General features: G+C 43.2%; 1 protein-coding gene across 5 annotated transcripts in view; it reads left to right on the top strand.

Moving 5' to 3' along the window:
- Window positions 1-12,099, top strand: part of LOC119971948 (coiled-coil domain-containing protein 34-like) — a 45,622-nt gene that overhangs the window by 16,395 nt on the left and 17,128 nt on the right. For all 5 annotated transcript variants that reach the window (XM_038808299.1, XM_038808300.1, XM_038808298.1 and 2 more), the window contains exons 4-5: window positions 3,422-3,563; window positions 7,596-7,703. In XM_038808299.1, coding sequence (XP_038664227.1) covers window positions 3,422-3,563; window positions 7,596-7,703 — 250 coding nt within the window. The remainder of the gene's footprint in view (window positions 1-3,421; window positions 3,564-7,595; window positions 7,704-12,099) is intronic.

Here is a 12,099-nt window from a genome sequence, read left to right as displayed (position 1 = left end):
ATACAAACTGCTGATACGGAATCTACCTATCATTATTACATAACCTATTCCCGTGGTTTTAAATTCTACTGGTTCAGAATACACTGAATCGCAAAGAACCATCTATAATCTGAGAGACTGATGAAAGCACAATCCTGTAGTAATTGATTTATCTGACTAGAACTGATCATTTTCATTACATACATCTATCAATGGGTGTCAAACGGCAGAGCACTGAATTAATTTGTTTTGGGCATTCCATCATTTTTACATGGTCAAATTCTGTCGCAAAAATTACCACAGTGCCTTTATACTCTCATTTTCCTGTCCCTGCAAAGCAAGGATACATAAGAACATAAGAACTAGGAGCAGGAGTAGGCCATCTGGCCCCTCGAGCCTGCTCCACCATTCAATGAGATCATGGCTGATCTTTTGTGGACTCAGCTCCACTTTCCGGCCCGAACTATCTATCTTTACCTTAAAAACATTTAATGAAGGAGCCTCAACTGCTTCACTGGGCAAGGAATTCCATAGATTCACAACCCTTTGGGTGAAGAAGTTCTTCCTAAACTCAGTCCTAAATCTACTTCCCCTTATTTTGAGACTATGCCCCCTAGTTCTGCTTTCACCCGCCAGTGGAAACAACCTGCCCGCATTTATCCTATCTATTCCCTTCATAATTTTAAATGTTTCTATAAGATCCCCCCTCATCCTTCTAAATTCCAACGAGTACAGTCCCAGTCTACTCAACCTCTCCTCGTAATCCAACCCCTTCAGCTCTGGGATTAACCTAGTGAATCTCCTCTGCACACCCTCCAGTGCCAGTACGTCCTTTCTCAAGTAAGGAGACCAAAACTGAACACAATACGCCAGATGTGGCCTCACTAACACCTTATACAATTTCAGCATAACCTCCCTAGTCTTAAACTCCATCCCTCTAGCAATGAAGGACAAAATTCCATTTGCCTTCTTAATCACCTGTTGCACCTGTAAACCAACTTTCTGTGACTCATGCACTAGTACACCCAGGTCTCTCTGCACAGCAGCATGCTTTAATATTTTATCATTTAAATAATAATCCCATTTGCTGTTATTTCTACCAAAATGGATAACCTCACATTTGTCAACATTGTATTCCGTCTGCCAGACCCTAGCCCATTCACTTAGCCTATCCAAATCCCTCTGCAGACTTCCAGTATCCTCTGCACTTTTTGCTTTACCACTCATCTTAGTGTCATCTGCAAACTGGGACACATTGCCCTTGGTCCTTAACTCCAAATAATCTATGTAAATTGTGAACAATTGTGGGCCCAACACAGATCCCTGAGGGACACCACTAGTTACTGATTGCCAACCAGAGAAACACCCATTAATCCCCACTCTTTGCTTTCTATTAATTAACCAATCTTCTATCCATGCTACTACTTTACCCTTAATGCCATGCATCTTTACCTTATGCAGCGACCTTTTGTGTGGCAGCTTGTCAAAGGCTTTCTGGAAATCCAGATATACCACATCCATTGGCTCCCCGTTATCTACTGCACTGGTAATGTCCTCAAAAAATTCCACTAAATTAGTTAGGCACGACCTGCCCTTTATGAGCCCATGCTGCGTCTGCCTAATGGGACAATTTCTATCCAGATGCCTCGCTATTTCTTCCTTGATGATAGATTCCAGCATCTTCCCTACTACCGAAGTTAAGCTCACAAGCCTATAATTTCCCGCTCTCTGCCTACCTCCTTTTTTAAACAGTGGTGTCACGTTTGCTAATTTCCAATCCACCGGGACCACCCCAGAGTCTAGTGAATTTTGGTAAATTATCACTAGTGCATCTGGAATTTCCCTAGCCATCTCTTTTAGCACTCTGGGGTGCACTCCATCAGGGCCAGGAGACTTGTCTACCTTTAGCCACATTAGCTTGCCCATCACTACCTCCTTAGTGATAACAATCCTCTTAAGGTCCTCACCTGTCATAGCCTCATTTCTATCAGTCACTGGCATGTTATTTGTGTCTTCCACTGTGAAGACCGACCCAAAAAACCTGTTCGGTTCCTCAGCCATTTCCTCATCCCCCATTATTAAAACTCCCTTCTCATCCTCTAAAGGACCAATATTTACCTTAGCCACACTTTTTTGTTTTATATATTTGTAAAAACTTTTATTGTCTGTTTTTATATTCTGAGCAAGTTTACTCTCATACTCTATCTTACAGTGGCCCATTGATTATTTTACTGCACTGGTAATCTGGAGGAATGGCCTATTGATTTGGAGATATCGTTCAAATCCAGGCGGGAATTTAAATACAGTTAATTAAATAAATCTAGAATAAAACATTATCAGTGTTGGTGATCATGAATCTTGTCAAATTGTTGTAAAAACCTACATGGTTCACGGATGCCCTTTAGGGAATGACATCTCTGCTGGCATTACCCGGTCTGTAACTCCAGTGGTTAACTCACTACCTGCACTCTGAAATAGCCGAGAAAGCCACTCGATTGTATCCAATTTGTGTAAGGAACTGCACTGTACAGTTATCAACATCACATGGACTGCACTGGTTCAGGAAAGGCAGCTCACCACTACCACATTCCGAAGGGCAATTCGGGATGGGCAATAAATGGTGGCGATACCAGTGAATCACACATCCATGTCAGAATTGTAAAACATTTCTGTTAATAATGAATAGAGAAAGGGCGCGTTCTTCCGGCCACGCTGCGCCGGAAAAGCATCTCGCTGCAGCGCAGCGTGGTCAGTAAGCCGGGAGACCCCGCTCCCAGCATTCACCCGACTCGCAATGCCTCATGGGATTCACCGGTATCTCGCAAGACCTTGCAAGAAGATCCCGTCCACAATGGGCAGGACCACGTTTTGGCAAACCTGCACATTAGAGCAAGGCAGTAAGCCTTACTCTAATGTGCAAATTTCCAAGGTACCTGAGGCTTGAGATTCAATCCCTTCACCTCGGGTGAGCACCGTTCAGCACTGGTCCCCACAAACGGGGACCAGACGAGCGGCACTCGTTGGGGTCTCCAAAGAGATTGGAGACCTCCAGCTGCATGCCTTTTGGGCAGGATCTCTCACGACAATGGCGAGTTCCAGCGAGCAGAGCTCCCCAAAGTTTGGCAGCGTATGAGAGAAGATTCCCGAGGTCCATTTATTTGACTGCCTGGTGCCTCTGTAACTATGGGACTCTGTTGGTTTCTTATCCATTCATGTTTGATGCCCTTGGATTGTGTTCAATATCATTGCTTGAAATCATTTAGTTTGAAAATCACTTTGCCCTTTACCTTCTGTGCAGGTTATCAAGGACCCATAAAATTAAGATGTTTCTGATCCTTACATTGTTCTTGTGCTTATATTTTCGAGTACTTATGCACTTGACGTCTGCATCAAGCAATGTACTATATAGAATCTGTAATGAAGTCATTAATTTGTTCCAAAGATTTAAAACTTCATTAAGAAAGGCACAACGAAGTGAAGAGGAGGAGCAACGCTTTAAGGAAGTTGAACTTACTGCCTGGGAGAAATGGTTGATCAAGAAAGCAAAGGAAGAACGTGTTAAAATACAAAACAAATCTCAACAGGCAAGTGTTTTGGATAGCGTGTCTTTCGTTAAATAGAAAGGTTGAATGATACAGATTGTTGCCAATGGATTTGAAGTACTTTGTCCTATTGGTCTTTGGGTTCGGTTCAGTACCCTCAACAACAAAAGCATGGGAGAACATAGAACATAGAACAGTACAGCACAGAACAGGCCCTTCGGCCCTCAATGTTGTGCCGAGCCATGATCACCCTACTCAAACCCACGTATCCACCCTATACCCGTAACCCAACAACCCCCCCCCCCCCCCCCCCCCCCCCCCCCCCTCCTCCTTAACCTTACTTTTATTAGGACACTACGGGCAATTTAGCATGGCCAATCCACCTAACCCGCACATCTTTGGACTGTGGGAGGAAACCGGAGCACCCGGAGGAAACCCACGCACACAGGGGGAGGACGTGCAGACTCCACACAGACAGTGACCCAGAGAAGTTTATCGAATAAAAGTATTAAATAAGTGCTGTGAATAATGTTTTTGATTCTATAATAGATTAGGAGATCATAATGAAATTCCAACAAAATGCTTGTTTTGCACAATTTACTGGCTGCTCTTTTGTTACTCTCTTGTGAGGAATATAAAAATAATGAATATAACTTTGGGAACAATCCATAGCACGTCAAATCTGATACACTGAGATATTCTTGAGACCCAAAGAACAATGAAAGATTTAAGTGTGAGCATTATTTAAATTAGCTTCAGTGTAGACTATGGGCGGCATGGTAGCATGTTGCTTCACAGCTCCAGCGTCCCAGGTTCGATTCCCGGATTGGGTCACTGTCTGTGCGAGTCTACACGTTCTCCCCGTGACTGCGTGGGTTTCCTCCGGGTGCTCCGGTTTCCTCCCACAAGTCCCAAAAGACATGCTTGTTTGGTGAATTGGAGATTCCGAATTCTCCCCCCGGACAGGCGCCGGAGTGTGGCGAACAGAGGCTTTTCACAGTAACCTCATTGCAGTGTTAATGTAAGCCTACTTGTGACAATAAAAATTATTATTATTTTGGTTGCTGTGAAAAATCCCCTCCCAAATTGGCAGCCATTGAACATCAATTTTTCTGTTAGCTGGAAATAATTTTGGATTGATTTCTCCGATGTAATTGGTATAAATTATACAGTCCAATCAAGTTAGATTTACAGCAAGCATTCTTCAATTTGTATTTTTCATAGAACATACAGTGCAGAAGGAGGCCATTTGGCCCATCGAGTCTGCACCGATCCTCTAAAGCTCTTACTTCCACCCTATCCCCGTAACCCAATAACCCCTCCTAAATTTTTGGGACAATAAGGGGCAATTTAGTATGGCCAATCCACCTAACCTGCTCGTCTTTGGACTATGGGAGGAAACTGGAGCACCTGGAGGAAACCCACGCAGACACGAGGAGAACGTGCAGACTCTACACAGACAGTGACCCAGCAGGAAATCAAACCTGGGACCCTGGCGCTGTGAAGTCACAGTGCTATCCACTTGTGCTACCATGCTGCCCCTTATACCAGTGACGGTATTTTGACAATTTGTTTATCCACTACAAGTCTCTACAAAGTTTTATTAAGTTATTGTAAAATTCAATCTCAAGTGTTTTTCTGGGCAAATGTGGAAGCTTTTCATAGTGGAGTGAAGCCTGCCTTCTTTATTTACCTGGTATAACCAGTCTTGGGAGCTTCAAGGCATTTGAACTGATTTGGGAAATTCTAGTGACAATAGTAATTTAAACCATTAAACAATATTGTAGCAATCGAGTTGCTTGCCTTATGTCATTTGAAACTCCGCTGTAGCTAATAATTATCCAACAAGCCGTGACATTGTAGCAATGCACCAAGCACTATACACACATACTTATCTCGCGGAATGAACTAAGCTGTAGGACTGTTGCACTGGACTGGGGTTGGGCTTGCCGAGGAAGTGGGTGCAGGGTAGTGATAGAGAATTAATTTCTCGCAAAATGTAAATTAACTCTCCGATTCGCCAAAAACGATTTCCCTTTTGTTGGGAGTTTGATCTGTGCTGGGTATTGATATGGGGATGCTAAATGAAAGAATATTAGGTCAGTGTTATTCCAAGTATTTTTAAATAGACCAGCAGGGTGGCACAGTGGTTAGCACTGCTGCCTCACAGTGCCAGGGATCCAGGTTCATTTCCGGTCTTGGGTCACTGTCTATGTGGAGATTGTACGTTCTCATCGTGTCTGCGTGGTTTTCCTCTGGGTGCTCCGGTTTTCTCCAATAGTCCAAAGATATGCGGCCTAGGTGGATTGGCCATACTAAATTGCCCCTTAGTGTCCAGAGATGTGCAGGTTAGGTTATGGGGTTACAGAGCTAGGACGGGGTGGATGGGGGAGTGCAAATGTGCAAAGGGTTGATGCAAACTCAACGGGCCGAATTGCCTCCTCTGCACTGGGTGGGGGGAGGGGGGGGGGGGGGGGGGGATTCTATGACTCCATGATTCTAGAGAGTTTAGAAGAATGGGAAGTGATCTTATTGAAAAACACCAAATTCGTCAGGGACTGATCAGGGTGGAGGAAGAAAGGATGTTTCACTTGGTCATGAGAAGGGGGGGTGATCTTGAACCAGGGGACACAGCCTCAGAATACGGGACAGCACTGAGATGAGGAGGAATTTGTTCATTGTTGGTGAATCTTTGCGATTCTATACTCCAGGGTGTAATTGAAGCACAGTAATTCAGTATGTTAAAGACAGAGATCCGTAGATTTCTAGATGCTAATGATATCAAGGGACAATACAAAATAAGGGACAAAACTCTTAAAGGGATGCATGAGCAGAGAGAACTGGGTATATATGTGCCCAGATCATTGAAAGTGACAGAACAATTGGAGAGAACAGTTAATAAAGCCTATAGTATTCTGGGCTTTATTAATAGCGGCATAGAGTACAAGAGCAAGGAGAGTATGCTGAACGTATACAAAACACTAGTTAGACCTCAGTTGAAATATTGGGCGGGATTTGCCATGCAACCCGCCGTGTGTTTTTTGGCGGTGGAGGCGGCCCACCAACAGGATTTTCTGATCCTGTCGTCAACGGGATTTCCAGTTGACTGCACCCCTCGTCGTCGGAAAACCCTCACGCCGCTGGTGGGACTGGAGTATCCCGCTGGCGTGAACAGTTGGTAAATCCCGCTCATTGTGTACGGTTCTGTGCGCCACACCACATGAAGGCTCTTGAACATTGGCGAGTGTGCAGAAGAGGTTTATAAAAATAGTTTCAGGGATGAGAAACTTCAGTTGTAAGGATAAATTGCAGAGGTTGAGACCGTTCTACTCAAAGAAAAGGTCAAAAAGAGATTTGGTAGAGATGCTCAAACTCATGATGGGGCTGGACAGAGTTGATCGCAAGAAACTGTTTCCCCTTGTAAAAGGATGAAGAATGAGAGGACACGGATTTAAAGTGATTTTCAAAAGAAGCAAATATAATGTGAAAAAAACCTTTCTCGCAGCGAGTTGTTGGGGTCTGGAATGTGCTGCCTGGCAGTGTGGTGGTGGCACATTCAATCAAGGCATTCAAGAGTAATTGAATAGAAACAATGTGCAGGGGAAAAGGCAGGAGAATGGCACTAATTCACAATGATAGTTTGGAGATTCAGTGCAGACACAATGGGCCAAATGGCCTCCTTCTGCGCTGTACAATTCTGTGATTCTGTGGCATGGGGATGGTGCTTGAAAATGGCTTTAAGACAGATGGTCAACCATTCTCAGTAGAGTGGCCTTCTCCCATGTTCCTATATAAAAGAGGTTACTTGTGAGATGTTGCAAATCTAATATATCAAAAAATGGTGCCATTCTCCAGTTGGAGACGGGACTCTTTTCAAGAGAAATTAGATGATGAAAGACTTTAGGATTTTTCTAGATGTTTCACTTAAGCTTTTCTTGCCTGTAACTATTTTCTGATCTGCCTACATATGCCTCGGTGCCGCTAGAAAATCTAAAACGTCAATGTTTCCCATAAATACATTCTGCAGCACTCCAGAAGTTTTGAATGCATAAAAAAAAATACGTTTTGTTACAGGAGGTGACATTAAAACAAACTAAATTAAAAGAAAGCGAAGAACTTGAAAAAAAGAAAATTCTCGCAGAGGATGAGCACAAACGTTGGGTGCTGAGAAAAAACGAAAAGGTAAAAAGATATAAATTTGATCCCCTGCCTTGATTTATCCCACTTCAGATAGATTATCTGGAATGTTGCCAGGCATAGCAGTCTAGTTATGTTTAGAGGGTAGAGAATCTGAGATTGTTCTTAAACAGATTAGAAAAAGGGTGATTTAATTTAAGATGCTGAAGTTTGAGCAATTTTTGCAAGAGCAAGTCTGAAGGAACTATTTCAACTGGTTAGTGGGTCAGTAATGAGAGCACCGGTTGAAGGTGGCAAAAAAAGAACCAGAGGTTGATGAGGGGGAAAAAAAATCATCCACAGCTGTATGATTCTACGATTGTAAACTGCAGTGGAAAATTAGTAAAATATTCATATGTAATTCAAGTTCAATTTTTAAAGTAAACTTGCAAAATAAACAATCTGTTAGATTAAAATGCAAGTCTAAATTTTGGGATTGATGTGTAACTATTAAGACAGTTCCATATCTGTTTTGGCTTAATTGCTGGCAATGAAGTAAATATTCAAACTTCCTCCAATGCTTTGATACGCAAAGGCTGTTCTGTGTGTGATCCATAGGCCTCTGCAAGTTCCAGGTTTGAGTTCTAGTTTGCTTGTCGCAACTAAGGCTATTAGAGTATGGCAATTATATTGGCATTCTTGTGCTCAGGAGAAGAAGGTTTGAGGATGTGGCTGAAATCCTCTACTGAAGATTGGGTTTTGGTGTTTTTAGACACTGCAGGATAAGGCCTGTATTCAATTGGAGGTATTTTACTGACTAACTTTTTTTCCAGCCCTAATTTATATCTCCCCAATGGCTTCTTTATATTAGTAACAGATATGTCATTCACTCTGCTGAGAGCTCTGGATCAAAACAATATACACTTGAGCTTACCTTGCCTCAGTGTCAGCCAGCCAAGCTTGTGGGAAGCAGTTTTTAAAAAAAGTACATTTGCGTCTCTGAGATTTAAAAAAAAATTACCCCCAGATCTTGCCCTGTATACTTGAGTGAAGTTGACTTATAGCTGCGTGATACCTTGCTGCAGCAGTCTGTGGTGGCCATAGGGCTGAACAAGATTATGGACTTGCTGCACTCATGCATTAGGAACAGGGAGTTCTATACTAGTGGGGAGAAGATCCATGCCAAGCTGAGGCTCGAAGGATTTGCTGGGCTATGAGCAGGGATATGGTGATGCGCCTCGCTGTAGTTAGGTGCTGGTACACTGAGCCAATGAGAACTCCTATCTACTAGTGTCATAGTTGTAGCTTTGTGGAGATGCTTTCTGTCTTTGCAAAGGTTTCTAAATGCAACTCGAATGTCTTGAATATTGCGACAGATTAAAATCACTGGCAGAGAGACATTGTACAACCAGATCTTTCCAAGCCCTGCTCCATCATAGTTCTTTTTTAAAAAATTTTAGATTACCCAATTATTTTTTCCAATTAAGGGGCAATTTAGCGTGGCCAATCCACCTGCTCTGCTCATTTTTGGGTTGTGGGGGCGAAACCCACGCAGACACGGGGAGAATGTGCAAACTCCACACAGACAGTGACCCAGAGCCGGGATCGAACCTGGGACCTCAGCGCCGTGAGGCGGTTGTGCTAACCACTAGGCCACCGTGCTGCCCCCATCATAGTTCTTAACTGTAGCCCGAGTGGATTGCCATATACTTGTGGCAGTTGTTCTTAGTGGCCTCAAAAGTCGAAATCTCAGGATTACTACCAGTGCCATGTGCCAGTCAGAGTATAAATAGCAGGCTATATCGGCTGAATATATGGCTGAAGAGATGGTGTGAGGGGGAGGGTTGCAGATTCCAGGGGCATTGGGATCGGTTCTGGGGGAGGTGGGCCAGTACAACCTGGAAGGGTTGCACCTAGGCAGGAACGGAACTGAGGGGAAGTATTTTCCAGAGTGGCTGGGAAGGGTTTAATCTAAAAAGGCAGGGGGAATGGGAACCTATGCAAGGAGTCAGAGGAGGAGGAGGAGGAAACAAGGATAAGCACAAATGACAAAAAGGGGAATAAGAAAAGTGATCGGGGGAGAAACCAAGGGCCAGATTCAAACAGGGCCACAGCGAAAAATATTTTGAGCGGGACAAGCAATGTCAAAAAGACAAACACGCGGAGCATTCTCAATAAAGCGGATTAACTAATCATACAAATAGTTGTAAACGGGTATGATATAATTGGGATTACGGAGACATGGCTGCACGGTGACCAGGGATGGGAACTGAATGTTCGGGGTATTCAGTATTCAAGAAGGACAGACAAAAAGGAAAAGGGGGTGGGTTGCATTGCTGGTTTAAGAAGAAATTAACGCAATGGTAAGGAAGGATATTATCTCCGACAATGTGGAATTTGTATGGGTAGAGCTGAGAAATACCAAGGGACAAAAAAACGTTAGTGGCTGTTGTATATAGACCCCTAAATTGCAGTGGTGATGTTGGGGATGGCATTAAACAGGAAAGTAGACACACATGCGATGAAGGAACATCTGTAATTATGAGTGATTTTAATCTGCATATAGATTGGGCAAATCAAAATAACCACAATACCATGGAGGAGGAATTCCTGGAGTGTCTACGGACGGGATGGTTTTCTGGACCAATACCTTGATGAACCAACTAGATAACAGTCCACTGGCAGTCCAGTTGTGCGAGACCCCTTGGGGATGAGCAACCATAATATGATAGAATTTTTCATCAAGATGGAGTGAAGTAGTTGATTCTGAGCCTAGGGTCCTGAATCTTAATAAAGGGAACCACGATGATATGAGACATGAGTTGGCTATGATTTTGTAAATTCAAATCACCCAATTCTTTTTTTTCCTGTTAAGTGTGGCCAATCCACCTACCCTGCACATCATTGAGTTGTGGGGTTGAGACCCACGTAGACACATGGAGAATGTACAAACTCCACACGGACAGTGACCCTGGTCCGGGATCGAACCTGAGTCCTCGACATAGTGAGGCAACAGTGATAACCACCGTGCCACCGGGTTGTCTATGATTGATTGGCGAACATTATTTAAAAGGATGACAGTGGGTAGGCAATAGCAAACATTCAAGAAGCGCATGTAGGAACTGCAACAATTGTTTATTCTTGTCTGTCACAAAAGTAAAGCAGGAAAGGTGGCCAATCCATAGCTTACAAGGGAAATTGGAGATAGTATTCAATCCAAGGAAGAGGCATGCAAATTGGTCTGAGGATTGGGAGCAGTTTAGAATTCAGCTAGAAGGACCAATGGATTGATTAAGAAGGGGAAAATAGAGTACGAGAGTAAGCTGGCAGGGAACATAAAAACCTGACTGTAAAAGTTTCTATAGGTACATGAAGAGAAAAAGATTGGTTAAGATAAATGTAGGTCCTTTACAGTCAGAAACAGGGGACAGTATAATAGAGGACAAAGAAATGGCTGAGCAAATAAATACATTCTTTGGTTCTATCTTCACAAATGACACCAATAAGTTACCAGGAATGTAGGGTTTAGGGAGAGGGAGCAACTGTAGGAGGTCAATATTAGTAGCAAAATAATGTTGAGGAAATTGATGCCATTGAAGGCTGATAAATCCCCAGGGCCTGATAATCTACATCCCAGAGTACTTGAGGAAGTAGTTCTAGAAATAGCAATGCATTGGCGGTCACTTTCAAAGATTTCATAGACTCTGGAACAGTTCCTGCAGATTAGAGAGTAGCTAATATAACTCCACTATTTGAAAGGGAGGTAGAGAGAAAACTGAATTATACACCAGTCAGCCTGACGTCGGTAGTGGGAAAGATTCTAGAGACCATCATCAAAGGTTTTATGGCAGAGCACTTAAAAAACAGTGGCAGGATTGGACAGAATCAGCATGGATTTATGAAGGGGAAATCATGCTTAATTAATCCACTGGAACTCTTCGAGGATGTAACTAGTCAAGTTGATGAGGGAGAGCCAGTGGATGTGGTTAATTTAGATTTTCAGAAGGCTTTTGACAAAATCCCGCGTAAGAGATTAGTGTGTAAAATTGAAGTGCATGGGATTAGAGGTATTTTACTGAGATGGATAGAAAACTGCTTGGCAGACAGGGAACAAAGAGCAGGTTAAAGAGTCTATTTCAAACTGGCAGGTAGTGACTAGTGGGGTACCCCAGGGATCAGTGCTAGGACCCCAGCTAGTCACAATATATATTAATGATTTAGATGAGAGAACAAAATGTTATATCTCCACATTTTCAGATGACACCAAGTTGGGTGGGAGGGTGAGCTGTGAGGAGGATGCAGAGATCCTTCAGTGTGATTTGGACAAGTTGAGTGAGTGGGCAAATTAATGGCAGATGTAGCATAATTTGGAGAAATGCAGCAAAGGTTTACCAGACTGATTCCTGGGGTGGTGGGACTGAATAATGAGGAGAGATTGAATGGGTTTGGATGTACTCGCTGG

This window comes from Scyliorhinus canicula, chromosome 9 (assembly GCF_902713615.1).
Source record: "Scyliorhinus canicula chromosome 9, sScyCan1.1, whole genome shotgun sequence".
Taxonomy (NCBI): domain Eukaryota; kingdom Metazoa; phylum Chordata; class Chondrichthyes; order Carcharhiniformes; family Scyliorhinidae; genus Scyliorhinus; species Scyliorhinus canicula.
This window is presented reverse-complemented; position numbering and strand designations above follow the sequence as displayed.